The sequence below is a fragment of the Colletotrichum navitas genome (genome assembly GCF_030913465.1).
Source record: "Colletotrichum navitas strain CBS 125086 chromosome Unknown LY79scaffold_133, whole genome shotgun sequence".
Classification (NCBI taxonomy): Eukaryota; Fungi; Ascomycota; class Sordariomycetes; order Glomerellales; family Glomerellaceae; genus Colletotrichum; species Colletotrichum navitas.
Window position 1 is genome coordinate 57,405 of NW_026850679.1, and position 25,463 is coordinate 82,867.

Consider the following 25,463-nt stretch of genomic DNA (forward strand, 5'->3'; position numbering starts at 1 on the left):
CCCCAACCAGTGCCAACTAGTCATTCCCAAGATTAGCCAGCACGCTGGACGCGGTGTACAAAATAGCTTGCTTCCTTGCTCACCGACGGAGGAGTAATTTAGGGTTTTGCGCAGGTGGCGTGCTTGTGCAACTTGCGTGTGTGTCTCGTGTGATCAGCACGTCTTGAGTAGCCCTCCTTGTTCTCATAATAGCAATAAATCATGTCGGACGTGGTCAAGCCCTCTCATGGCGCGGCGCTCTAGAATACTTCGATTGAGGCTAGAAGTTGCAAAGCCGCCGAGACCAAGCTGACGGGTAAGGTCACTAGAACGGCGACGCCGCAGGCCTTGACGTTAAGTTTTCCCGCAAATACCATAATAAAAAGCCCCCAAACCCTGGAGAGCCACACGGACTATCCCAGAGCAGCGGGCCAGTGATTAACTAGTTGACCTAGCGAAGGCCACCCACTTGAATTCCCATGTTCAGTCTTCAGCTTCTCGGAAGGTTCCCCGGCTCCATTGGTCCGTCAATGGGATTGAAGTCGGCGGTAAACCAATCATGGATGTGCTTGGTGTTTATAGTAGCACGCAAGCATGTCAGTGTCTGACCATTATGTGGGATCGCAGATGTCCATCCAGGATGGGCAGCCTGACCTACGCATCCTTGCGAAACACCACACGCACCGTGAACTAACCCAATGGGCTTCCATGGCAACGGCTGCAGTCTCATCGTGCTCTTGGGTATCCTCCAGAGCGGGCCAGAGCAGCACGCTCCATAATGAAGATAAGCCGGCAGACAGGACGAACGCGTTGGGGAGAGCCCCATTCCGGCCAGGTGAGGTGAGGGGGTTCTAACCCAATTGCGCGCCCTCGGAAATTTCAAAAACAGGTTGACATGTGGATGGCAGGCAGGCGACGCAGCGAGGATTCCCCGGATCTTGAACCCCACCGAGGCCCATGCTATCGGACCTCAATTTTGTCACTCCTCAGGAACAACGGCATGCACTTCTGTCAGCTTCTCCAATGCCAACCTGGGCCTGGGGCGGGATGTGTTTGAACCGGCGTGGCGAACGAGGTACTTGCTTGGGGATTATGAGGCATAATTCTTGCGTTCCTTTCGTGTTGACTTGTAAAGACGCCGGATTGGGTCATCTCCAGCCAAGCAATTACTGGTGTGAAAAGTCGAGAGTCCAGTGGAAGGCCAAGAGCGCCGAGCGTCAGAAGACCGAGCTGGGCATGCACGCCTAGCGCTTGCTCTCGGTCTCTTGGCGAGAGGGGGAAAATGGGAAAGAGGATCGAGTGGTAAGTTAAGGGGACGCAACATGATCAGCTGTACTCAGCAGCGAGTCACAAAGTTCAGCCCGATTCTAACGCCGCAGATATGAATGAGAAAGTAGTCGACTATGGTTGAAGGTATCGTCAGAACGTCTAGAAGCGGGCTATATCACTAGTCAAATAATACACGTTTCGTCCCTCATGCAGAAACACAGATCTATGCAGGAGAAACGGGCTAGGTATACTTGATCGCCCCCCTCAGTGGATATGCAAGCAATAGGTACCCCTGTCTCCAATTTGTGCACTAAGAGTGGAAGAGAGCCAACCTTCCCCCCTCCTTGGCGATAGTTCCGTTGGTGTGGCGTGCGCGTTTGGTCGGTTGACGAACCCGTCATCCTTCTCCTCTTCCCCACCTCAAACCAAGGCCCAGCCACCTACCTGCTACCGCGATATGCCTAGTGCGCAACTTAAACCAGTTGATAAAGTTCGAATTGAAACCCGTTTCCAGGTCGGTGAAAGAGCTGGCCAGGGACCAAACTCCGTCCTTGACAACGGGGGGAACACCGTACCATATGCTTGGGGGCTTGTCTCGACCTACGACAAATTGGCTACCCCTCCAGAGCTATCTGTATTCGGAAAGAAGGGAGAAGAGAGAGGAGAAACCCAGCAAGGTCCATGATCCAGCTTGCTCAACCCAGCATTGCGTAACCCCATGGGGAAATCGCGTGGCTCTCTAAGTACGGAGCAGGGCCTAGAACTGTACAGAGCCATATTTTGACTAGCGTCGTTACGCTCAGTTACAGAGATGGCATGGCGACATTGCCAATTGTGAAGTTAGATGTTGACGCGTGTATTTCCAAGCACCTGTCCTGCTCCAATTACAAATTGTTTGACTGCCCTGTTGGCCGCCTTGCTGCAGCGAAGGAGTCAATGTGGCCCTATCTTCTGTTCATCCCAAATTCAACTCTGAACCTCCTCCTGGAATTGGTACATCTATTTAGTCGCCTTCTCATTTGAGAAGAATAGCACTGTGATAACCGTACTCTGAAGTTGGCCATGCCGGTGTTTCCATGATTCGTTAAATGAAGTCATGCGAGGCTGTCATCAACACGATAGACTGTCTAACAACCCGCGACGTACCGCTTTAGTCACATCTATTGAGCCCACGCGACTACAGTCGCTGGTGTTGCTTGGAACTGATGTCGACTCCTGTACTTGTCGGGTCGGCGGTCGCCGAAATGCAGTTATAGCGCACGCCAATGTACAGAGCTGCTTACTGCAAACCCAAGATTAGAAGGTTTGGTTGTAAATTAGGCGGTTGTGAGATGCCGGGCCGCATCATTCGCACAGGGAGACTTTACCGCAAAGCTAAACTCATTTTGCCTGATTGGTAACTTCAAGAAGGGTACTGAAGGAGTCACTGGCTGGAGAGATTGCGTTAATGGTCTAGATCATTTAGACGAGGAGCGATGTGGCCATTCCACGCATTATACTGTTAAATGTCTAAGATTCTTTATTCAGGCGTGCAGATCATTAAAGCTGGCTAGCATATGTGCCACCACCAGTGCAAAAGTCGAATAAACCTACTACGAAGTTGGCATAGATATCCTTGTTCTAGCTGTTGAGCAATAAAACCTCCATCTAGCTACTATTCAATGTGTTTTTTTGTGAATATCATTACATGTACTGGCGGGGATACATGTCCTTGCTGCCACGATCTATTGGAACACGGGGTTCAGCCATAATGACCACAACTGGTGTGCTCTAGTTCCCATGTGTCTATTCACAGGGTACACAATATATATATGTACATACCGATGCGACTGACTCGTATACGACCCGTATACACGGCAGTCCCTGCGGCACTCAATGTCTAGTAGACCACTAAGCTAAATCTCTCGGCTAAAAATATATATTCAAAGAAGGAAAACTTTTCGTTTGGTTTCTGTTGGTCTTTTTGCTCCACCCACCCATGGATATTGAGATTCCATCCGTCAAACTTAGCATGGTGTCTGCTTCAACCACGCATCAACTCGTTAATTCTGCTTGTCCTCGCACGAAGAGTCCGGACCGGCAGCACCCATCGTGGTGCAGGCCTCGCGGAAATCGCAGTTGTTAGGGTAGTAATACACCTTGCCGTTGCTTCCGTAGTTGCACCACGTCGTGCCGTTCGCGTCGAAAGTGGTGAGGTAGGCGGTGCTGTGGCGGCCATCTGCGCCGGTGACGTTTTGGCGCAGATCGGCGCATGCCAGCTAAAAGATTGAGTCAATACTTTAATGATCTAGTCTAGTAGATTCAATCTTACCGTCGTGGCATTGTTGTCAGGCCTGCCGTCGGCCATATTGCAGCGGCACCTGTGGTACCAGGCGCAACCCTCGACAAGCTGCACGCTGGCGGCCAGGGCGAGGACGATGGTGTTGATGATAGGGCTTTTCATTTTGAAATTGATACTATGATTTTTTCTTATTCTCTTGTGAAACTTGGAAAAGTCGCGAAAAGTCGGTTTTGTCTGGCGTGAGTAATGAATGTAAAGTGATCAATTTGTCAAACTGACTGAGTTCTGTCTAAGTGGGAGACCAGCGTATCCAGGCAATTCGACCAAGCTTTATACATGAAAATGTTAAATTCTCTCGCTGTATCCGTAGGTCTGTGTACTATCAGCCAATTGAAGAGAGGTATTTTTGAAGAAAAGTAATATAAATTTCAGCCACGTCGAGTACGGGTCCGCCGATCCATATTTAGACATTCCGGCAACGCCGATAGGAGCGAGCATACCGCTGAGGACTTTCAACGTCTACTCATGCAATATCAAGCAGAGCGAGTCCAAGCAGGAACTGCGCGACGAGAATTTCTCGCATCAATTGTATGTAAGAATTAAGCCTCTCAGTAATGCATATGTCGTGAAGCTGGAATGGCTTCGTGTCGCTAGTATCAGTGGCGGCCGCTACAGATGTGGCGTATCACCTGCACGGACCGCCTTGAATTGTGGTTCATACGTAGATTCTTAATAGGACAACTACTTTACGCACAAATGATTAGACACTGTGGTTCATCACAGCATATGTAGTATTATGGTGCATAGCTAGACACTAATCACCGCGATATTTCTCAACCTACTATCATCACCAAGATTGTTATTTCAGCGAATGTTGCGGTGTGTCTGTCCTATTATGGATTCCCAAGCTTCCGATACTGTGCTACGTGACCTGCAACCTCAGCAAGGAAGTCTGTCGTCTTTGACCCTTTCCCCGGAATACCTCGAGGTTACTTCTGTTGCCGACCACTCGCTCGGAGTGTTAAGATCATACCAAGTTTTGCTCTCTTTTTGATTGCCCTCGGCAAAAACTGTATAGACGTCGCCGCTCAATGGGACAGGCGGTAATCAAATATTTCATCACCGTAAACATATGGTCAGGCTAAGCCTTTCGAGCTCTTCCACATGCTTTGCCATGTTGTACCACCGCCGAAATTCCTCCAAAGTTCTTCTCGGGGCCTTGTTGAGCGATGGTCTTAGTCGGAAAATGTGGCGGCTGCTTTGAGAGGCAGGCCTCCCAGATTGAATGGCCAAGGGTACAAGAGTGAAGAAGGGGGTTTAGCGAGACCTACGTCTCAATGGCAATCATGGTCCGTTCTATTCAGATACAAAAAGAATCCAAAATATCCAGATTCTGGCCTGTTCCGCAGCAAATAGATAGAAGTCTGGGCTGATCCATCCACCTGATTCATCTAGTGGTGCCGTCATCAGCTACTATCTGGATTGATCAGGTTACAGCCCAGTTCGAAGGCATTATCTCAGATAAAATGACGACACGGACAATACCGTGGAGTCTAATCTCAAACAATTAAGAATTGCCCCCTCACTCAGTCGGGCTATACTGCTGTGTCTGACGGCTTGGGCCTGTACTCCAAAGTAGTTCTTTAGGCCAGGTCGACCTAGGGAGCAGGGGGTGGGGGCATACCAACAGCAGAACTGCGGGTAATGACTGCAAAAAAACAATGTGGTTAGGGTGTGTATCGATTCGAAGCTTTCGCTGAGCTTGTCCTGTCGATCTGCGTGGGGCAAGCATTGGTGGGTGAACCGATGCCGAAACATCATTCGATAAAACCTCAGTGCAGCCTAAGATATTCCTGTATCTTATCATTGCTAGGAGTCAGGATCGCAGACATCAAGCAGTAGGGCTCTGTTGGGGGGTTGGGGGGTTGGTTAGAGAGGAAAGATGCGACTTCATGTTTGTCGTGAATGCTGGAGAACTAGTGTTCGCCATGACCGTATTGAAGATAGACGCTTGAGCTTCGGCAGTGAGGATAAGCAACGATGACACTTGGTGCCCTCCGTGTGATGTAATACAGCAAAGCTCGTACTTTGATCTAATGCACATTATCACACGAGTATCGCATGCCAGTCTCTGGGTCTTATGCTGGCTTTTGTCGTATATTCTAGTTCTTATAAAGCTTCATTCGTTTCACAATGATGTCTTTAGGGTATAACCACGGCCTCATACAATAAGTCCTGATTATCGATTGGCTTGAGTTTCTTGTTGTACTGAATTCAACTGTTGACGATGCGTCTGCCTTTCTTTCAGTCATACGCGCTCTAGGCGTAAACATAGCAGAGTGTATTTCACAGACAAGTGACATTTTATTATGAGACTCACTCCTTAGCATTAATAGATACACGACTATGAAGCATTGTCTTGCAAAGTAATATTACTTATAGATCTGAACTGATTTACGGATATAAATTCTCAGAGTATGTTATTGCAGCTAGGAGGCCACATCATGTGACATGTAGCGGTAAAACGGGACGCGCTCTCAAGGTGAAAGAGGCGGGGACTGCACGGACGAAGAGAGGGCAATCAGACGACCACTAATGATAAGGTTCTCCATCAAGGGGCTTATATTTCATCTGAACAACATCCGACGAGGCGTTTTCGGGTGGCACTTCGCCACTAGGTGCAATGACAGCGCACCAAGCAAGCGCACCAAGCATATGTGTGGGTTTCAAGAACGTGCTTATCACTGGCTTCTCCTTCATGGCGAGGCAAATCAGTGACGTCTTTCTCCTTTGGCAACTTAATAGAAGTCCTGAAAGCCAGAACACCGTGTTTGGCATGGTGAAACTTGTTTGGAGTCTTTGCTGGCTTATGTTCTACTGTTTGATGGTCTACGGAGTGGTATGAAAGCAATCGCGTATTTGGACTAGCGTCAGAGCATTGCCTCTTCTTCTCCTCTCAGATGTCACTATGTTGCGGGCGAGGCATACATTCACAGAGTGAAGGGGCCCAAGCAACTGCGGGTACTGTTGGCATGCAGATATCTGCAGGATTTCCCAGTAGTAGAACATGGTACTGCGTGTGCGAAGGGTGTTAACTGATGGATACAATAGGCTCTTCCCGTCTTTATCTCGCTGTCCGTCCCCATTCTCCGCATCGTTAATCAAGACATGGGTACGGTTGTTGACCTCGTTTGCATTTGTTTAGTCTAAATTCCCCGACAAGCGGGTATGAGCGCAGGGGTGGGCAGGTGCGGATTTCAAATTGTTTGGTCTTCGGTAGGTAGGTAAGAAGAACTGGGGGAGAGCGATGGTACGGTTCTCTTGGCAGTTCTTCAATGCTGTTTGACGTCTGGGGATGGGCCAGACAAAGAACGTTCAGTTACTGGAGTCGTTCGGACTGTTGTTCGGACTGTTGTTCGGACTGTAGACGGCGCGGGGCACAAACTCTCTTGAAGTGTTCCTGATGCTCGCACTTTGTCCCGAATCACAAGCATGTCTTCGGATCATGATAACGGAGTTTGAGTGTACACGGACCTTTGGTCTTGATGGTGGCGACTGACATGGTGAAAGCATATTCAAATATTTTGCTGTAAAACCAGGGTTTGACAGGGGTGAAAGGGGTCAGTGCATGTTCAATCTCGCGATCCCGAGGCGAGTTCCACTCTTTGATCAAGGGAGAACCAAGACCAGGGCTCACAGCAGGTTTTGACAATTGGGTCGGTGTGACTTGCTGTTGCAGTAGGGACGCTGCCTGAACTGCTGGACCGAGCAACGGTTCGATCTAACACGTGGACGGGTTCCGATGGCGGTATTGTCTTGGGCCCTTTCCCCCCTCAAACCGAGTGCCCTGCATCATCAGTAAACGATGAACAGTGGCATCGAGGCTGTAGCTACTGAAGTTCAATTCAAAGGCTTACGAATGTATTTCTCTAATTAGATTCCGTCCCGTTGACTGACTGTTCTTTCTGCCCCAATCGCAGGCCATATTCAGATGCGTTCCACAAGGGTGAAAGTTCATCCGTGACGGGGAATTAGCCGCGTTCGCATGGTAATTTCCGCCGTACTGCGCCCACGAGGTATCTCAAGTCTGTTCCAGATCGACCAAGCCCCTTGTACATCCTGCCTCGAAGTAGTTATGACTAAGAAGATCGGTGAAACTAGTGATGCTGTGCTCGGCCTCTTTTCTCTTTATTCCTTTTTCTTTTACTTTCCTCTTCGTTCTCCAAGTGGAAAAGCGGATCCTTAAACCCAGGAAGGAATAGCCACAATAGAGTTCAAAGCGGGAGGGATTAGGCAAGATGTATTGCGTACTTGGTTTGGGTAATTCATTGGCGCATCTCTTCACGTAGTATCAATATCTAGGCCGCAGCTGTTCATAAGGGAAATAAACCGCTGGGGAATAAAAAAGATGAAAAAAAAAACCCTTATCAATGAAAACAATGGACACGTCAGATTGCTTCTTAACAATACGAAACTGGCCATGGAACCTAGCCTGTGTATCATGAGTGTTTTCCAGACGTAGGAGCTGCCGCGGAATCCAGGTCAGGTCGATTGGCCCTACAGAGCGGAGCAACACGGAAGAATCGACAACGACACTCTCCGTATACCGAGGTGCGGTAATAAAGGTTTCCACTGGTGCATAGTCCACAGCTGTACATTGTTGGCCTCCTGGAGTAGCAACGGCTGAGATCGAAAATTAACAATCAAGTTTATCTCCGGATCTGTGACCACCCGTTCACCAGTAGACAAGTATCCCTACGGAGTAAGTTTTCAGATACGATCACACGATGTGTGGATTACTACCCACTTCCCGCACGGTGCTCGCCAGACCCCGAGCCGACAGGGGTTTTTGCGAAGAATTCGCGAATCCGCTTCATGGCGATATATTCCTACTTTGTGCAGAAGGTCCACAAGGATTTAGTCTCGCCGTCTCATATTGCGCCTTGCACTGCAATGATAAGATACTAAGTGGGGTTTGAAGCGTATCAGTAGCACCCCAGTAGCACGTGCGTATCACATATAGAGTGCCTATAGCTATATCAGAAGCTGTGTTATATGTGAGAGCTGGAAGTGTGGTTGCAATATTGGCCAGCGGCCGAGTCAGAATGGTTCGTTCGGCTGCCATCCCGGCTACTAGTGCATCCTTTCGATGCCAAGACTGGATGAGCGCAAAGACTTATGATCAGGGGTCTGTTTCGACACAATGGAGAATATGCCCCAAAACGGTTTACACAACGGCGACAAGTAATCATCGCCTTCAATAATATATCGATCTCGGGGGCCCGCATCGGATGACGGACAGAAGGATCAAGGCCATTATCTCCCACACGGGGGTACGATGTTTAGACTTCCCGGCAGGGAGGGGTAGCGGAGACTGGCGGCGCACCGACAGAGTGTCAGGGAGGACACGTCAAAACCACGGCACCCCCCGCCTCGCCAGAAAGGATTCGAACGGCTTGTGTTGTGCATTAGTTCTCTGTCGGCATCGTCATGTACGGATGAGACCGTGACGTGAACGGTGGTCGCAATGGTTTTCCAACTCCCGTCGGCTGTCGATGCAGAAGTCGTCGCGTCCATCGTTTACTCGATTATATGTCTCTTGTCCAGTTTCCTATTGGTATGGCTTCTTTGGACACACAATGACAGGGCAAGCTGCAAGTTTTACCTCTTCCCCTCGATACCGGACGAACATGACAACATGGGTCGGCTTCACGATTCATTGGGCTAACACCGGTATTGCCACAGACATTGCCTGCATTGCGTACGCCACGCTCATTATCACCGCCACTAGCGTCTGGCAACAATTCTACGACTATATTTGGTGGAGGGATATCTTGACGGACCAGTTCTACTATGCCAGGGAAAACGCCGATAACGCGCAGGTTCAGTACACGCGAGGAACACGGGGGGTCAAGCTTGTCCTAGGCTATGTTCGTAAGTCGAAGACTTTGCGCTTCCTCGCTGGATACCGTCCTGCGGTCTGCTGGAGGTTGTATCCTAATCGGACAACAGGTCTTTTCGGATTCACCATTGCATCCAGCTTCGTCTTTTTCTTGTGAGTCGCCGCCACTCGGCTTGATGGAACGACTCGGAATGGTTGCTAAAGTCGTCCAGTGCCCTGTCTCTAGCCGCAAGTGTTTATGGCTGGTTCGCCGCGACGCCGAGGATGACACGTACCATCTCTATCATCGGCAGAATCCTGCCAGTTGTGCTCACATGCATTACCACCGGCTTGCTGCTTACGCCACCAGTTCAACGCTCATTTTTTGTTTATATGTTTGTCGCCAACGTCCAATGTCAGTATTGTCATGGAGTCTTAGTCGCACATAACAAGCGCCAGTACTAACAGGAAACAGTCGTTCTCAGCCTGCTCGGTAGCGCCATATTGCTCCTGATGATCTTGACCCGATACATCAGCTCACGACGGAACCTCACGAGCTGGAAAGTCATCTACGGCAACAACGGACCGTCGCTGCCTAGTACTAATGACGGAGGGAGCAAGACGCGGTCAATCTGGGGCACCAATTCGTCTGGTCGTGCTGCTGCGCGGAGCGGAGCCTACAGTGCCTCAGGTCAAGCCAAAGCATATGACAACTGGCTTGTGATCCGGCTATCCATCGCCTTCGCTGTCCTCTGGTAAGTCAATGCCGGTCTCTCTCCTCTCGCCTGCAAGGATCTAAGACTTGCGTCTAGTGTTTTTGAGTACACAAACGTTGTCCCGCGCTTGAAAGCCGCGAGTCACACGATCGACCTAGCCAGCGGTTTGCATCCCGACCTCAGCGTCAGACGCGCGCGAATAAGTATCCGAGGCTATGTCCCCGGCGTCTCGCCAAGCCTGGCAGCTTTCCTGGTGTTTGGAACGACGAAGACGTTCCAGGAAAAGATGTACAAAACTTTTGTGCCAAAAATGTTCCAGAGACAATTCAGAAAAAAGCGAAAGACGTCCACGGCGCTTGCGACTCCGACCCCCGCGCCACCGCCGCCACCGTCCCGACGAGTCGATCCCTTCGGGGATGAAGTCTCCCTCGATTCCATGGCTCCGACACCGCCTCCCCGTCCTCTCCACGAAGCCCCCCTCGATCCTGTGTGTCCGAAAACGCCTACGAACGCCAACTTCAGCCGGAAACTTCCATCTCGGGGGAGCCCGAGCCCACATAATCCCTACGGCCATTCAAAAACGCCTTCAAGATCCGAGGCACTACATTCTCAACCAGTTCTACCATTTTACCCAACTCAGACTCCTGAACCCAGCACATATGATTCCCACTATGATCATTCAAGAACGTCTTCGAGATCCGAGGCACTGCATTCGCAACCAGTTCAATCAATTCAACCGATCCAGCCATCTCAAACTCTAGCACCGGCGGCCGACATACACCCAGATTCGATGTTGCCGATGACCCGACGAGTGAGCCCAATAGTACTTCCGAATTTGCATTCAAAGTTTTCGACTCGAGTGAAACGTGACCCAAAGAAAAGGTTATCGTCACATCCGATTTAACTCATAAGATCAGAGGATAGATATCATCAACCACGGAGTTTTAGGCGTACACAGAGGAACATGCCAGATACCATGTTTGCTTTACACCGGAATGTGCCGGAGCATGTCTCGTCTTACCATGAATTTCTTTCACGTTCAACCACCATGTCATTATTATGTCCCTTTGTAGAAAATAATAATTCTGCGACGTCACGTCCTCGTCGAGACACGCGTATCAGCGAGCCAATTGGCACCTGTTTTCATTCAAAACTACCTCACATGTTCATTTCGATATTAAGCTTGTCGTGGAGCAATCGCTGATATACTGCTCAGATATGCATCTGCAAGTTGGATGCATCCGCTTTCATCCGGCGTTTCGCTGTGCCTTGCTACCCATGGCCGCGACATTGATATCCTTGCCCTGTCTCGTCAACTGAACTCGAGACCCCGCCATTGAGTCGTAAGGGTAACAACCTTGGTAACGGTGAACGTTACAATTGTACCTTTGCTTCGTATTCACATGGCGTTATCGGCGAACAAGGTTACAGAAAATTATGCAACGGTGTACGGATACGCCGCGGTTCTTTGGAGCAGATTACGACGTAGCTTAGTACCTTAACCTAATAACGCATGAACGTGTGGGCCAGCATTCCATCGAAGGGTGTTACAGACCACACCGCGAAGCAGGAAAATGCATCAAAGGGGCGGCAGAGCTACTAAAGCATGGGTCCACAGAGAGACCAGAATAGGACATTGACCAATCACCTGATAATCGAATTAAAGGTGCGCATTTCGCCGAATGCTGCCGAGCTGCTCTTGGCTATAAGCTTCGATGAGTTCTTGGAGCCTTCCATCAATTGAAACGAACGCGCCATTAACCCCCCCCATCTTGGGGCTTTCGGTGTCTCATGGCTTGCTCTTCGTCTTAAGACGGCACTCCCTGGTGCCCTCAAAACGAATCCTTCCGGCCGCAACGCGGCATAGGCGGCTGGCTGTGGCTTGGAAGGCAGCAGCGTCTCGAGTCAGAACATTTCGAGTCTCCACGTTCAGGGTGACGCTGTAACTTACGGATCCCGGCCGCCCGCTGCCTCCGGCTCTGAGTAAGCTTGGGTTGCCGGTAGAGTTCGTCGGATGTTAACGCTGTGGGGAATACTCGGCGCTATACTTTTCAATGGATTCGTGTGAACGTTGCACCTCTGTTTTACAAACGTTGTAAATAACAGGCGATTTATTGAACAACAGCTGGCAGCTATACAGATGTCCAGTTTCAATTAATCCAGAGTAAAACTTAAAGACCTAGTATCACAGCAGATGTCCGTTCTACTGGCTTCTTTTCCCTTGCCTAGGGACTTAGTAAAGGGTTACTTATCCCTCTTATAACACACAGACTTTAGTTAGCTTTACCTAGTGATAGTATGCAGCTAGGCTTGTAAAGCAGAACTAGGACTAATACACCTAAACCTATCTTAGGTCTAGTGAAAAGAGTATAGAGAGGTTTAATCTATTTAGATTTTAGAAACCCACTAAAGGGAAAGACAATGCCGGTAGGTAAAGGCAATTGGAAGCAGTGCACCGAAGAAAATGGCTAGGAGGAAAGGGAACAGAGTAAAATCAGGGGAGGGAGGCGTGTTTTCACAGGAGATCTCCTCTAGACATCTGAGCTAGTGTTTCAGAGCCCGAACGACTAGGCGGACATGTGTGAGAGGAGGTTTCAGAGAATGGAGCGGAACAGACGGAGAAGGCAATAAAGATAGAGGGAATGAGCCCCGACCAGTCCCTTCAGCAACAGATTGGCGAATAGGTGATGGGAGGTTGGTGAGGGCAAAACCAAGGTCATGAACAGGCCTGGCGAGACAGATGTAAGGGAAAGCAGCTGAGAATCTGAAGGAAGAGATCTGGAGACAAAGGATGCCTTGTCATTGCCCCTAGACTGTATCTCGTTAAGCCGTGGCGGCACGCAGCGTATGGAGCTCTATCAATAAGATGTCAACTGTCAACTAGCAACTTTGATCCATACCGGGAAGTGTTTCGCTATGAGGCTGGCCATCCGCGTTGCCTTCACTCCATTCACAGATCGTGAAATGGGCCTTTAGCATAGCTCAGTCTTTATAGCGTTATGGGACAACGTAACGTTGGGCAATCAGATCGAGCCAAGTATGAATTGTTCACTGCATGTTTCAAGTTGGCTTGTTTGGCCCATGCATCTGGCTACCTCTGGCTATAAGCTGGTTGGCTGTAAAGCAGCGACCCTATCCGCGGTAGGTTTACGATATCACCAAGCATACCTCCATCCAGGATCAATCGCTTCGGCGTTCACAAACTAGTAGAAGTTTGCTACCAAGCAGATCCAGTAAACGCCGGGCAATATCCTCCACCTGACAAGGCGCTTGTACTCCTTCCAGTCATCACCATACTTCTCCGCGCATGCAGCATCATCCCGCATTTCGCGGTGAATCAAGAGGACACCGAAGTACAACAGGTAGAAATAGGTGAAGACGATACCCCATCCCCGCGCAGCACCCTGGGCCACCTCTTGGCCATCGAGCATGGTGAAAACGCCAGGGACAGCACTGCTAACGCTTCCGGCGCTGAGGCTTTGATATCCAGCGATGCCGGTAGGCAGGCAGAAGGGCTGACCCTGGATCCAATCGCCGAGGTAGTTAATATGACGCGACTTGCCCCACCACCCGCCGGTGAGCAGCCTAGTACCCCGTTTCGTTTGGATGAAGGGCAAGTCCTTGACACTGGGGTGGTCTGGTTGCCTCCGAAAGAGCAACGACTGTTACTACGAATGAGAAAGGACGGGGAGGCCAGAGCCGGTGTTCTTGGCGTTCTCGTAGACCCTTGATGTGCTACGATTCGACGATTGTCATTTTGACTAATCGAGCCCAACAGAGATGGGATTTTTTGGCAGTGGGGAGGTCACTGTCACAGGTTTGGACATGGCCCAATTGAGTTGTTGGCACTGACGACGATGATAATTGAAGTGATCTGCTTCCAGAGCTTGAAATTGATATTGAAGCCCGCCACTTTCTCCAAAGTTATTAACCAACTGCTCTACAGCTAATTCAGCACGAAAACCTTGATTATAGAGGTATCCTTCCCAGCTCCCACCCCTGCCCGCCGCTATGCTTCCATCTCCTTTTCAGACCGTGAGAAATCCTTGAATGGGGATGAACGGGTCCGCCTTCTTCTTCCCCGGGTCCAAGCTAAATTGCCACTGATAATGGTATATGACGCCAACGCATTACCGTCCTCGAAGGGCGATAAATCACCCTTAAGCCTCCCCTCCTGGACAGTAACAGCACCCCGAAGGCTGACACGTATGAATTCCTTTTGATAGCCCTCAATGTCAAAAGGCGTCCCTGATTTCCCACAGGTGTCAGACAACCCCTGCATTCAAGGGACAGTTCACGGCCATGATAGTCATGCAGCGGGAATCGGGGCATCGAACTGGGCCAGGCCATCGACAGCAACGGTTCAACAACGTTGAAAACTATATCGATGCCGTAGCGCAATCCCAGTCCGGCAACTCAAAGTGCGCCGAACCGGCTTCGATCCGGCGCGGGCCGTCTAAAACCTCAAGACAGATTCGGCTTGTTCCGGCATGATCGTCGAATGTGAGGTGACGCACGCCAGTTCTGTCCAACGGACTTGATCTCCCTGGCTTCCACCGACCGTAGATCGGCCCATTCGATATGCTCCCAACCACAGCCGCGCCAGGCCGGCTTTGGGTAGGGTCTCGCAGCTAACTCTCGCAGCAGCAGCCATCGAACCGTTTATCCGCGTTACACTAGTCAAAGGCATGATTTGGCTCCTCAGGTCTCGTCATGAAACGACACGAGCTGAGCCCACGTCCCGCAACGGGAAGCGATCTTCCCCGAAACGCCAGCCAGCCACTTTTCCCAGGCCGGGAGAAGCCTCGTGCCCAGTCCTGTGAACCTCGCTCGAATTACGAAGAGGGCCGCTTATAGGGTAAGTGGCGTCACCGAAAAAGGCGTTCATCGTTGTGGTGTTGCCAAACTCGGAAGTGCCATGCCGTCCCTTCCTAGCAAACTGAGACAGGAGTCGAGAAACAAACAACGACGCACACTTTGCGGAAGAATGGGAGGGGAAGCTCGCTCCCTGTTCCCCTAGAGATGCCGCGAGGTTGCGCGGTCCTACTGTGGACTGGAATTCGGGTTATATGCGGCACCGAGACAAGCTCATCAACCTGCATTCCTGTCGAAAGGTAGAAGCCCCTCCTATTTATCAACAGCTCAACGGTCGCCGACTTTTTTCCTCAACTGTTCGGTGTCCTCTTCTCTACCTCTTCTTCAACGAGTAGACCAAACGGAAAAGAAGCCACCCGGCATTTCAAGACCTAGCGGACGTTAATCAGTCATGATGCTCGTTCGCAGTATCCTCGCCGTCCTCGGCGCGTCCGCCTTGGCCGCCGCGAGCCCTGAGGCCCCGGCCGTCACACCCTTCCCCACCGCTCCCGGCGGCGGCGTCCCGACGACCCTTGTCCCCGTCCCGCTACCATCCATAATGTCCTCAACGGCAGCGGTAGCACTATCCAACAACTTGACGTCCTCGACGGCGGCTCCAGTACTGACCAAAATCTCGGCGTCCTCGGCGGTCAACACAACGATCACCTCCACGGTCGCCGCCACGCGGACCGTCACCCTGCGGCCGGTCAAGACCAGGTCGTACCAGGCCTGCGGCGGTTTGCGCGTGTCGCCGACGCCGTGCCCGGCCAGCTTCGAGTGCATCAAGAACCCGTTCGATAGCGGCTGCGGGCCGGCGTGCGACGGGCCGGGCATCTGCGTGGTGCCCATCCCGTGCAGTGGGGTCGCGGGTACCAACTGCCCGGATGGCAAGATTTGCGTGGATGACCCAAGGGACGATTGCAACCCGGGGAAGGGCGGCGCCGACTGCATTGGGCTCTGTATTTAGAGGATGAGGAGAAGAATCGGATGTCGGGATATCAAGATGGGACGGGCTGGCGTTGTCAACAAACATGTTTCTTTTGTGGTCACGTTTTTCTTTGTACCTTGTTTTCTGGGGGCAGCTCTCTGGTGACATTCTCCGGGAGCAAAACAAATCATCAACAAGATTGGAATATCCTGATGTCTTGATGGATGGATGCTGCATCTTCATTGCTGTGTCCTAACCTGTCTTGGTGTGAAGAAGAGGTAAGGCGGTGGTTCTCGGTGACCGTCAGTGAAGCGTCGGTGAAGCATCGGTGAATGGCCGGCTCGACAGGTTTGGAAGGAAGGCAGGAGCTTTGAACCACAACAAATAGTTCTTTCCCTTCCCTCAGCAGCTAGACGAGTACTTCTCGTTTTTCCCCCTTTGTTTTTCTTTTTTCTCTGTCGAAGCTTCTTCCAATCTTCACATCGTTTGTTTATTAGAAGAACTATGAAGAAAACATTCCTCCAGGCTCTCCACAGCCATCCGAGATTCACATTCACCAGCTTCACCTACAGGCCTTCTTCACATTTACACCCCTCGGCCACAGTCATAACAGGTCTCGACTCACTCCGGCTCATATTCTCACTCCAAAATCCGATATCACGTCAACTCCAACTTCGACTTCAACTTTACACCACCAGGGGGGATAGCCAGTGGCAAACCCTGTCGCTCAACCAACAATGTGCCAACTTATAGCAATACGGTACATCTGCGACCATGACACCACTTACAGAGACGCATGCGAGAAGGTCCTGTACATCCGCGACGCATTCGGGGACTGCGGGAAAGTGGACAAGGTAAAATCCATCAGCCCGTACTACTGCATGCCACACTGCGTCTACCGATTATGGCGCAGGCGTTGGGTCTGCCACAAGTGCCATGGGCCAAACCAGAAGGTCTCGCGGTGCGCCATCAAAAGGTGCGGACACATCATTTGTCGCGAGTGCAAACCCTGTGAGTTCCTTCGGACAGGCTGCAAGCAAGGAAGCGACACAAGGAGACTGACAGAGCCAAGTGATTCGCCACAAGAAAGACAATGCAAAAACGGTCACGTACAACGCACTAGAGCACATCAGATGGAGTGGAATAGCCAAGCATCCTACGCTAGTACCGCCAGTACCAGTGTATAGCCCTTCTGTTGGAGACTGGGTGTGATCAAAAGCAGAGAGGTGTGGATGCGTTACTCGATATAAGGAATACTCGTTTGGGTTGTGACGGACTTGGAATAAATAGGTGCTCGAAGAAAACAGATGCTGGACTAGCCTTAGACGGCGCAGGCTTCTATTCGTATGAAGAGTTCATCTCTCTTTCTCTCTCTCTCTCTTAAAGTCTATTGACCAATGCTCTATAGGAAGTGACTCGCGCGCGCGGGGGGGTTAACGTAAGAGCGAAAAGAAAACCAACACATCATCATCATCATCATCATCATCATTTGCCGCCCGAGAACGACACAACGGCCCACTTGCCGCTCCAAGCCCACTTGCGCGAGCCCGAGTCGCCGCCGCCGCCCTCGGTCGCCAGCAGCTTCTCGTCTTCGCCGGGCGGGAGACCGACGACAACATCGGCCTTGCAGGTGCGGAGCGCCAGGATGTTGAGGCCGGACCCCGGACCGAGGTTCTTCAGAGCTTCAGTGAACGGCGTTGCGGCATCCCAGTCGGCCTGGAGTTATGCCAGTCAGTATACTTTCGGCAGAGGTGGGGAAGAATACCACAAAAAGAAAAAAAGAAAAAAAAAAGAAATTGATAAAGAAGACCACATACGTCACCAGTCAACTTGCGGTAGTTCAGGTCTCCCTTGAAGATGACCACCTCGCTTGCCTTGAGATCCTCGTAGAGGTCCTTGGCCTCTTCTGGCAGTTGCCAGAAGGGGCCGGGGTGCGTCCAGTATCGGTTGGGTCGGAGGATGAGCTGGCCCTCGGCGTGGAACTGGCTCCACTCCTGGAAAAGGAACGAAAGGTTGCTCGCGTCCGCCTCCGAGAGCGGCTCGGGGGTCTTGTTCTGGAGCTCCTCCTCCTCCGAGGGGGTCTCGTAGAAGGGTTTGGGGTTGGCGATGGCGCCGAGCAGCTGGGCGAAGTCGCCCGGCAGCACATCGGAGACGAACCACGGGATCGACTTGGGGTGCAGGACGACGTGCGTCGCCAGGCCGGCCGAGAGCAGGTAGCCAGCGAGGATGAGGTCGACGTAGAGCTCGAAGCCGGCGTTGTCGAGGACGATGTCGATGCGGCGCTCCTTCTTGCCCTCGGCCTTGGCCTTCTTGAGCAGCTCGTAGACGGCGGGGAGGTCGTTGACGACGATGTTCTTCTCCGACGCCTTGCGGGCCTCGGAGCCCTGCAGCTTCTGGATGTCCTCGTACGTCAGGCTCGTCAGCAGAGACAGGTCTGTCGCGTTGCCCCACAAGCAGATCTCGCACATCTCGGCGAAGAGGATCTTCTCGGCCTCGTCGTCCTGGGCGGCGCCCTTGTTCGCCCGCAGCTGCTCGACCAGCTCCTTGTACTTGGAGGCCAGCTCCAGCACGGCGGGGCGAGAGGATCGGAAGGTGCTAATCTTCTGGCGGGCAAAGACGTCGTAGTTCTTCCAGTGTGTGGATTGGGCAAAGTAAGTGGCGATGCGTCTATCGGTCATTCCGTCAGCACCGCGTCTTGCCGACGGACATTCGGTTAGGCGCCCAGCTAAAAAAAAAAAAAAAAAACTCACCTGAACAGGTAGCATTCGCAGTAGAGCCAGGGAATGTTGAGCCAGGTCGGCGAGCCGAGCTTCTTCAGCTCCTCGTTGTAGATGCTGACGTCCGGGTATCCATCGTCCTCGATTGGTCTGGTACGGTCGAGTTAGCAAGGTCTGCTGCGAGTGAAGATGGGGAATAGGCAGGTCGGTCATACGTCAACGGTCGGTCGTGTTGGACCTCGTACTTGAGGCGGGCAATCTTCTCGATGATCTTCTTGCCATCAGCCTCCTTCTCAGCGTCCTTGGTCTGCGAGACGGACCGGTAAAGGTCATCGATGGCTTGGGTCTGTAACACGAGACGTCAGCTTGAATATGGCAACATGGACATTAGGAAGCGGGGGATGGGAGGAGAGAACGAACGATGATGACAGGCCAGCGCTCGCGAGCGGTGACCCAGCCAAAGGACCGCTTGTCGCCGGTCGAGTAGGGAGCTGCCGTGACACGTTAGGTTTCCTTGTACGGCTGGGGAGTTGGCAAAGGGAGTGTTGTGGTACCAGGCATTTTGAAATGTGTACGGGTATATGGAGATCAGGTCGAATACGGGATGTATTGGGAGAGGGAAATGCAGAGATGTTATAGCTTTAGAAAAGATTGTCGCAAGCTGATGTGTCTCAGACGGCGTAGTTTCGGCCAAAGACGACCACGGCTTCATAGAATGAACTATCTTGAGCGGATTCTGCTACAAAAAACAGCTATACCCCCGCTCTCTCCCGCCCGCGGCTGGCTAGTGGGGCAGCACCGCGGGGCACATCCCCGTTAGCGGCATACTATACCCGAAATGGCGTAAGCCCCCCGTTTCGGATAGATATATGCACTTACAAAGGCGAGTTTGTTAAGCCGACGGGAATAGTGTTGCAATTGACCAATCACCGCCCAGTATGTGTGTTCGTGTATCTTCACCTTCCTTCACCTTCCTCACAATTCATTTCCACCATCTCCTCTCTATCCTTTGAATATCGGCAGACCACGTAAAAAAACAACACAAAAAACACCTAAAAACACTTCTATACCACTGTTTCGGTCGTCATATTCTCGAATTATCCGTTTTTCTTGCAGGTCCCAAACACACACCACCCATAACCCGTACTGCAATACCGCGACACGAGCCATTCCTTGGCTTGTGCGCCTGGTTGGAGACTGCCGCGACGGTTTCACGATGACATTCCATGCTATTGATTGGGAAGGGGTTCTCTTCGCGGCTTGAAAGATAAGCGTGCCCGAGTTTGGAAAACTTTCCCGATCTTTCTCCCAGCCAGTCAGTCGGCCAGCCAGCCAGCTCAATTCACCTGACGCTACCATTCATCAGCTCAAACTCGCCGAGTATTTGTCGACCCGAGAACGCGCGGCGTGCCACAGAACCGACAAGCAGCGTCTTCTCGGCTAAGATAGAGGAGCTTCAGCCACATCGCTCTCTACCGGTGTTGCAAGCCACACTTCTCTGATCAATGTAGCTCCCTACACTGAGGTAGCTACACTAATGTAGGTTCCAGCCACCACCGACCAACACCTCGCGGGACTCCACGATCTACCCGGCTCATCATGAACATCCTTCAGCCCTGGGAGCACTTTGCGACGAGTCTTGTCCTGCATAAAGTGCCTGGAGGCTCAGAGCCACGACCCGGCTTGTCAATAATCACCGACATTCGTCCAGGTCCTGACGAGAGAGCATCTGATAAGTGTGCCATTGACCCGCAGGTGAAACCTTCTGGGCCACAATAACATGTGCCAATTCGCCCCGCTTGCCGCCAGCATCCTTGACCATATTTTCCACAACCCAGGGCCACGGTTCACCACCTGCCGAAAGCATCACGCATGAAGTTGGGGCGTCTATCAATCATGACAGTCCACTTGAAAACTACTGCAAGCCCTGACATTGGCAGAGCCCGGCGCTTTCAGTCGCCAAGTAAAACTCAGCTGAAAGATGAGGCGACACTCTTTGGCTAAGACGGGAAAAGCTTGTGAAGCGAGTCGATAAGGCGGCCTTGCCGACTGTCTAATTCTCAACTGCCAAACTTTCTTCTGATGCCCTACGACGGATACTGGATCATCACATGGCTGCTTGCTCGGCGATCAATGTTGTGCTGTTTTTTTTTTCCTTTTCCTATTCTGGCATCCAACCGATTCGGCTCAGAAAGAACCTGTCTTCTTTTCGAGTGGAAGAGCCAACTGGTCGACGTACAAATACCACCTTGTTCCGAGAAGAAAGGTCGAGCTATTTGATTTGTTGGGACGATGAGAGTTCTATGCAGAAAATCTCACCAGCACATACGAACGATACTCCAACCTTGTTACATGATAGCGAGGAGACGGACTATAACATCCAGGCCTGTGCTGAGTTGAGCAAAAAAACAATACACAGATGCATGCCATCTCGCAAAGGAAGAATCTCGTTACATACTACATATACCGGCAATTTCAGCACCGACTGATGCAGGTTTGCTGATCTTGATTAATATCTACAGGGCAGCGGCCGAAAGCGGTCATGCGACGGTCCATTGGTGTTGGTAGTATTCGTCATCACACGCTGGCGGTATACCAGTGCTGCAAACTCGGGACCGGGGCCTGAGTCGCGGAGCTGCTTTCGCATCTCCGGTATTATCCGCGAGTGGGCGGTAAGTCTACAAGCTCCCCTGCAAAAGCCAAACGAGACCCAGTTCCCATGGCACCAGGACATGACAAAATTCCCCAAGCAACGGGACCGTTGGAACACAGGAACAGATAAATTCTTCCGTAAAGAGCCATGCTTCTCGTTCCTCGCGGCCGGCTAGACTGCCTGAGAAGCCGACGGATTGCGCATTGGTGTACCATGCCCTACATAAACCTGTGGAGCAGGTGGCCCAAATCGCAACGTTTGACGTTTGACAGTTAATACTTCAGTATACGTCAGGCGGCTCTTACCGGCAGCAGCTCGATGCTCGGCAACGACATCCGATAATGGGCAAGACTTTCTCGCGCTGTGGGAACCGGCGAAGAATTCCCCCGCAGGATCAGAATTGAGTACACTATGAGGGCGGTACTTCTGACTTTGAGTCAAGCATCAACCGGGATACCGTGGCTTCTGGTTTCCCAATGTTTGGGCTCGATGCGCGCCCAACAACGCCATTCTGGAACCCTCGAACAATGGAGTCGGTTGGGTAATAGAGCAGTCGTCTCCTCGTTGTCAAGGTCGCGACTGTCTTCGGCATGCCATCAAAGCTTTTCGTCTCAATAAGAAGTATCCTGGCTCCTCGAAAGTTTGTTGTTCCGGAACATCAGAACAACGTGGCGACTAGGTTAAAGGGTCTCTAAGTTCAATGGCCGATCATCTGCGGGTGAGTTGACATTCGGCGGCCTCTCCTCGGTGCCATTGCCGAAGGACGGAGGATTTCCCCTCACAACTTTCTTTGCCGAAGCCTGGCCCAGCGGGATCCCCAGAGAAGCCAAAATCCCCACGGTTCAAATCCCCATGGGCACATCAGCTGACTCCATTAGTCATAGACAGGTTCGCCTACCGCTGCTATTCGGTGGAGTGGTCACCACTCATACGATGATCCACCACTCGGCCAACTTCCGCTTCGAGCACTAGCCCCTGGCATCTTTTCCCCACGTTGCACGACTTTACGACGCTCATCATCGATAGCAGGAGACAGAGGATCAAATGAAAATTTCACTGCAGCCCGCTGCGAGGGTGGACCGAAATCGGGTGACGTATCAAATTCTCACAGCTGGGGAAGATGGCGGGGTATGACCTCGCGTAGCCTGTCCATGGTACGAAGATGCGAGTTTCGGTGGACCATAGCCTCGACCAGTAAGCTAAGCCGAATCACTCAACACTTTCAACCGATTCTGGTAAGGGCAACCGTCGTGAGGAGCAGTCAGATGTGATTTGACGGCATTAAACACAATGGCAAAAATACGTTACCGTCATGGGGTCGAACGAAAGAACGATGGGTACACACGAGCTTTCCACGAAAACCCCTAGAGCTACCAGAAGTGCGCGGCAAACGGCCCGCGACCAAAGGACATGGATCCCATTTCAGCCAACCTCGCCATTCTGTCAAAACAAAGTCTCGTCAAAGCTTGACACGTGCCGTCCCCATCAGGCAAAACCGACCCCATCGTCGAGGGACGCCTCCCCGGTCATCATCCCGGAAAGGCAACCCTTAGCGTCGGTTCTGCAGCTTTAAGTAGATGTCCCAGCCCACGGGGTGGGATGATCGTCTTGTACTCTCGGGCTTCATTCCGGCCGAGGATTTGTTTCGTCAGACAAGGACGAGCTTCTATCTTCTGTTGTCTGATTAGTCGTCCGAAAGCAAGCCGTCATTGTCTTCACTATGGCCGTCGAAGCGGAAACCGCCGCCGAGGCGCGCACGAGGCTCGCGTTCCAAAACCGATGGAAGACCCTGGCGAAGAACCCAAAGATCCTCGTTATTGCTCTTTTTGCTTCGTAAGTTGGATGCTCGAAAAGTCATAATAGTGAGCACCTAATAGCTGACTGCTTTCAAACCAGGATAGGAGGTCTTGAGTATGGTTTTCAACAGGGAGTCTTGGGCCAGTCCCTTGTGATGACGCGCTTTACGGACAACTTCCCATCCGTCGTCAACTCATCCAGCGCTACCGGTTGGTTGACTTCCATCCTTCAGCTGGGAGGTATTCTCGGCTCTCTCACCGCCGGCGTCTTTGGCGAGGTCTTCTCCCGCAAGTACACCATGTTCTCAGCCTGTGTCTGGGTCATCCTTGGAAGTTACCTTTACACTGGAGCGAGCTACCACAAGCCGGAGCTTCTCTATGCCGGTCGCTTCTTTACTGGCCTCGGTGTCGGCACTTTCAGTGGTGTTGGGTAAGTGTCTTGGCTCCGACGCATCGACATACAGCACGGTCCCCAATGTACAGAATGCTGACCTACATATAGCCCCCTCTACAACGCCGAGCTCGCCGCCCCCGAGATGCGTGGCTTCATCGTCTCTTTCTACCAGTTTGCCACCATCTTAGGCATCATGTTGAGCTTCTGGGTCGGTTACGGCAGCAACTACATCGGCGGCATTGGCGCAGGCCAGTCAAACCTCGCCTGGAAACTCCCATCCTACATTCAGGGTATTCCTGCCATCCTGTTAGCCCTCGGGATCTGGTGGCTCCCCTTCTCGCCCCGCTGGCTAGTGAAGCAGGGCCGAGACGAGGAAGCCGTCAAGACAATTGCCTACCTCCGCAAGCTTCCTGAAGAAAACGACCTTGTCCAGGTGGAGTTCAAGGAGATCAAAGCCGAGGCTCTCTTTGAGCAGCGCGCTTTCCAAAAGGCTTTCCCCCAGCTGGCTGAGAAGGAGAAAACCAGCGTTTGGATGCGCGAGGTTGCGCAGTATTGGCGTATTGTCCGCGAATGGTCCCACTTTAAGCGTGTTGCTACTGCGTAAGTTCTTCATTGCCTGTTACCAACCATATTACTGCAAACTGCTCGTATTCCTTCCACCTTGATAACCCTAGAGCTGAGCCATGCTATCAACCCTGACCCTGTATAATTATACTAACTTAAGACTAGTTGGTTGATCATGTTTTTCCAACAGTGGAGTGGCATCGACGCTATTATATACTATGCGAGTAATGTGTTCCAGAGCCTAGGTCTTACTGGCGGTACTACTGCTCTCCTTGCTACAGGGGTTACTGGAGTAGTGTTTTTTATCAGTACTCTGCCTGCAATGGCCTTCATCGACAAGGTCGGCCGGAAGCCCATTCTCATCGGAGGCTCTATCGTTATGTTAATTTCCATGATCATTCCCGGAATCATCGTTGCTAAATTTAGTTATGACTGGCCGGGTCACCCTGCCGAGGGCTGGATTGCTGTCGCGTTTATTTGGATCTATATCAGAGCTTTTGGTGCTTGTATGTGCATCTCTGGCTTCCCTCCTGGCAACAGCTTACTGACAGACTTTCAGCGTAGGGTCCGGTTTCTTGGACGCTGATCTCCGAGATCTTCCCCCTTTCCATCCGTGCTAAGGGTGCTTCGATCAGCGCATCCAGCAATTGGGTACATAATAGCATGTTAATTGTCGCCCCTCCCACCGCAGTATGCTAACTGTTACAGTCAGTAATCTAACAGTAGGGTTTCCGCTAGGAATAAGCTAGGGTCAATACTTAGTTAACAGTAGTATAGGCTTACTAGTCTATTAATCACTTAGTAATTAGTTAGGTAGTTAATAGTTATAAAGGTAGCTTATATAGCTCTTATTAATTAAATCTCTAAGGTTAAATACTAAAAGTTATTTAAATAAATTATATTATAAGAAGTTAATTACTAAAGAGCTATAAGAGTCTATCCTTAAGTGTGTCTAAGTTTATCCTATATATAAGTTTATTCCTTTTGTTAGTGTATAAGGCTATATATTTAAACTATAGCACCTATATATTTTCTGTATAGCGCCTATATACTAAGTATATAGCTTCTGTATTTTTAATATATAGATCTTATCTAATTTTATTATTATATAACTTATACTATAGTTCTTCTATATCTATAGGAGTTATTTTGTCTATGCTTATTTATTAGTTCTATATAAATACTATTACTACTTACTAGTTATTTTATTAAGTAAGGTAATATTACCTATAACTTATTAGGTTATAATATTAGGTCTCCCCTCTTAAAGGTCTTGCCTTTAAGACCTATATAAGTAGGTTATATCTCCTAAGTTAAGGAGTTATTAATTCTACTTCCTAATTTACCTATAATACTAACACTATATTAAGTTATATAAAAAAATTAGGGTTAAAATTAGCACTTTATTTAGTATATAATTATATTTTTAAT

General features: G+C 50.8%; 9 protein-coding genes across 9 annotated transcripts; 6 read left to right on the forward strand and 3 right to left on the reverse strand.

Moving 5' to 3' along the window:
* The first annotated feature begins 443 nt into the window (after window positions 1–443).
* Window positions 444–1,372, forward strand: LY79DRAFT_85877 (uncharacterized protein). Its single transcript, XM_060565170.1, has 3 exons — window positions 444–819; window positions 888–1,054; window positions 1,115–1,372. The coding sequence occupies exons 1-3, from the start codon at window positions 574–576 to the stop codon at window positions 1,155–1,157; spliced, it is 456 nt and encodes a 151-aa protein (XP_060407727.1). The 5' UTR covers window positions 444–573; the 3' UTR covers window positions 1,158–1,372.
* A 1,918-nt stretch (window positions 1,373–3,290) lies between these two features.
* LY79DRAFT_528575 (uncharacterized protein) lies at window positions 3,291–3,691 on the reverse strand (the record flags this gene model as incomplete). Its single annotated transcript, XM_060556047.1, has 2 exons — window positions 3,291–3,506; window positions 3,560–3,691. The coding sequence occupies 2 exons, from the start codon at window positions 3,689–3,691 to the stop codon at window positions 3,291–3,293; spliced, it is 348 nt and encodes a 115-aa protein (XP_060407728.1).
* Window positions 3,692–9,121: 5,430 nt separating this feature from the next.
* On the forward strand, window positions 9,122–10,169 carry LY79DRAFT_594872 (uncharacterized protein; the record flags this gene model as incomplete). Its single annotated transcript, XM_060561733.1, has 5 exons — window positions 9,122–9,146; window positions 9,275–9,463; window positions 9,542–9,584; window positions 9,644–9,825; window positions 9,886–10,169. 5 exons carry the CDS (start codon window positions 9,122–9,124, stop codon window positions 10,167–10,169), a joined length of 723 nt encoding a protein of 240 aa, XP_060407729.1.
* Window positions 10,170–10,562: 393 nt separating this feature from the next.
* Window positions 10,563–11,030, forward strand: LY79DRAFT_528567 (uncharacterized protein; the record flags this gene model as incomplete). Its single annotated transcript, XM_060556045.1, has 1 exon — window positions 10,563–11,030. The coding sequence occupies one exon, from the start codon at window positions 10,563–10,565 to the stop codon at window positions 11,028–11,030; it is 468 nt and encodes a 155-aa protein (XP_060407730.1).
* A 2,203-nt stretch (window positions 11,031–13,233) lies between these two features.
* Window positions 13,234–13,779, reverse strand: LY79DRAFT_680116 (ergosterol biosynthesis ERG4/ERG24; the record flags this gene model as incomplete). The annotated part of the gene is made up of 1 exon (XM_060564536.1): window positions 13,234–13,779. A coding segment is annotated over one exon (450 nt), but the record flags the coding sequence as incomplete, so codon positions are not given.
* A 1,760-nt stretch (window positions 13,780–15,539) lies between these two features.
* Window positions 15,540–15,947, forward strand: LY79DRAFT_528563 (uncharacterized protein; the record flags this gene model as incomplete). The annotated part of the gene is made up of 1 exon (XM_060556043.1): window positions 15,540–15,947. One exon carries the CDS (start codon window positions 15,540–15,542, stop codon window positions 15,945–15,947), a length of 408 nt encoding a protein of 135 aa, XP_060407732.1.
* Window positions 15,948–16,704: 757 nt separating this feature from the next.
* On the forward strand, window positions 16,705–17,120 carry LY79DRAFT_528562 (uncharacterized protein; the record flags this gene model as incomplete). Its single annotated transcript, XM_060556042.1, has 2 exons — window positions 16,705–16,919; window positions 16,976–17,120. The coding sequence occupies 2 exons, from the start codon at window positions 16,705–16,707 to the stop codon at window positions 17,118–17,120; spliced, it is 360 nt and encodes a 119-aa protein (XP_060407733.1).
* A 205-nt stretch (window positions 17,121–17,325) lies between these two features.
* LY79DRAFT_571834 (uncharacterized protein) lies at window positions 17,326–19,351 on the reverse strand. The gene is made up of 6 exons (XM_060559289.1): window positions 19,180–19,351; window positions 19,046–19,116; window positions 18,841–18,971; window positions 18,659–18,775; window positions 17,726–18,575; window positions 17,326–17,624 (listed from the first exon to the last, which is right to left on the reverse strand). The coding sequence occupies exons 1-6, from the start codon at window positions 19,184–19,186 to the stop codon at window positions 17,394–17,396; spliced, it is 1,407 nt and encodes a 468-aa protein (XP_060407734.1). The 5' UTR covers window positions 19,187–19,351; the 3' UTR covers window positions 17,326–17,393.
* A 3,647-nt stretch (window positions 19,352–22,998) lies between these two features.
* Window positions 22,999–24,652, forward strand: LY79DRAFT_674641 (general substrate transporter; the record flags this gene model as incomplete). The annotated part of the gene is made up of 5 exons (XM_060564334.1): window positions 22,999–23,111; window positions 23,175–23,504; window positions 23,577–24,068; window positions 24,198–24,538; window positions 24,597–24,652. 5 exons carry the CDS (start codon window positions 22,999–23,001, stop codon window positions 24,650–24,652), a joined length of 1,332 nt encoding a protein of 443 aa, XP_060407735.1.
* Between the last annotated feature and the right edge of the window lie 811 nt (window positions 24,653–25,463).

Bases quoted from the DNA above. Each gene is read 5' to 3' on its own strand.
- LY79DRAFT_85877 (XM_060565170.1), top strand. From the start codon at position 574: ATGTCAGTGTCTGACCATTATGTGGGATCGCAGATGTCCATCCAGGAT. The intron at 820-887 runs GTGAGGGGGTTC...TGTGGATGGCAG, and splicing joins CCCCATTCCGGCCAGGTGAG to GCAGGCGACGCAGCGAGGAT. The intron at 1,055-1,114 runs GTACTTGCTTGG...TGACTTGTAAAG, and splicing joins GAACCGGCGTGGCGAACGAG to ACGCCGGATTGGGTCATCTC.
- LY79DRAFT_571834 (XM_060559289.1), bottom strand. The intron at 18,972-19,045 runs GTTCGTTCTCTC...CTCGTGTTACAG, and splicing joins AGCGCTGGCCTGTCATCATC to ACCCAAGCCATCGATGACCT. The intron at 17,625-17,725 runs GTATGTGGTCTT...GCATAACTCCAG, and splicing joins ACCGCAAGTTGACTGGTGAC to GCCGACTGGGATGCCGCAAC.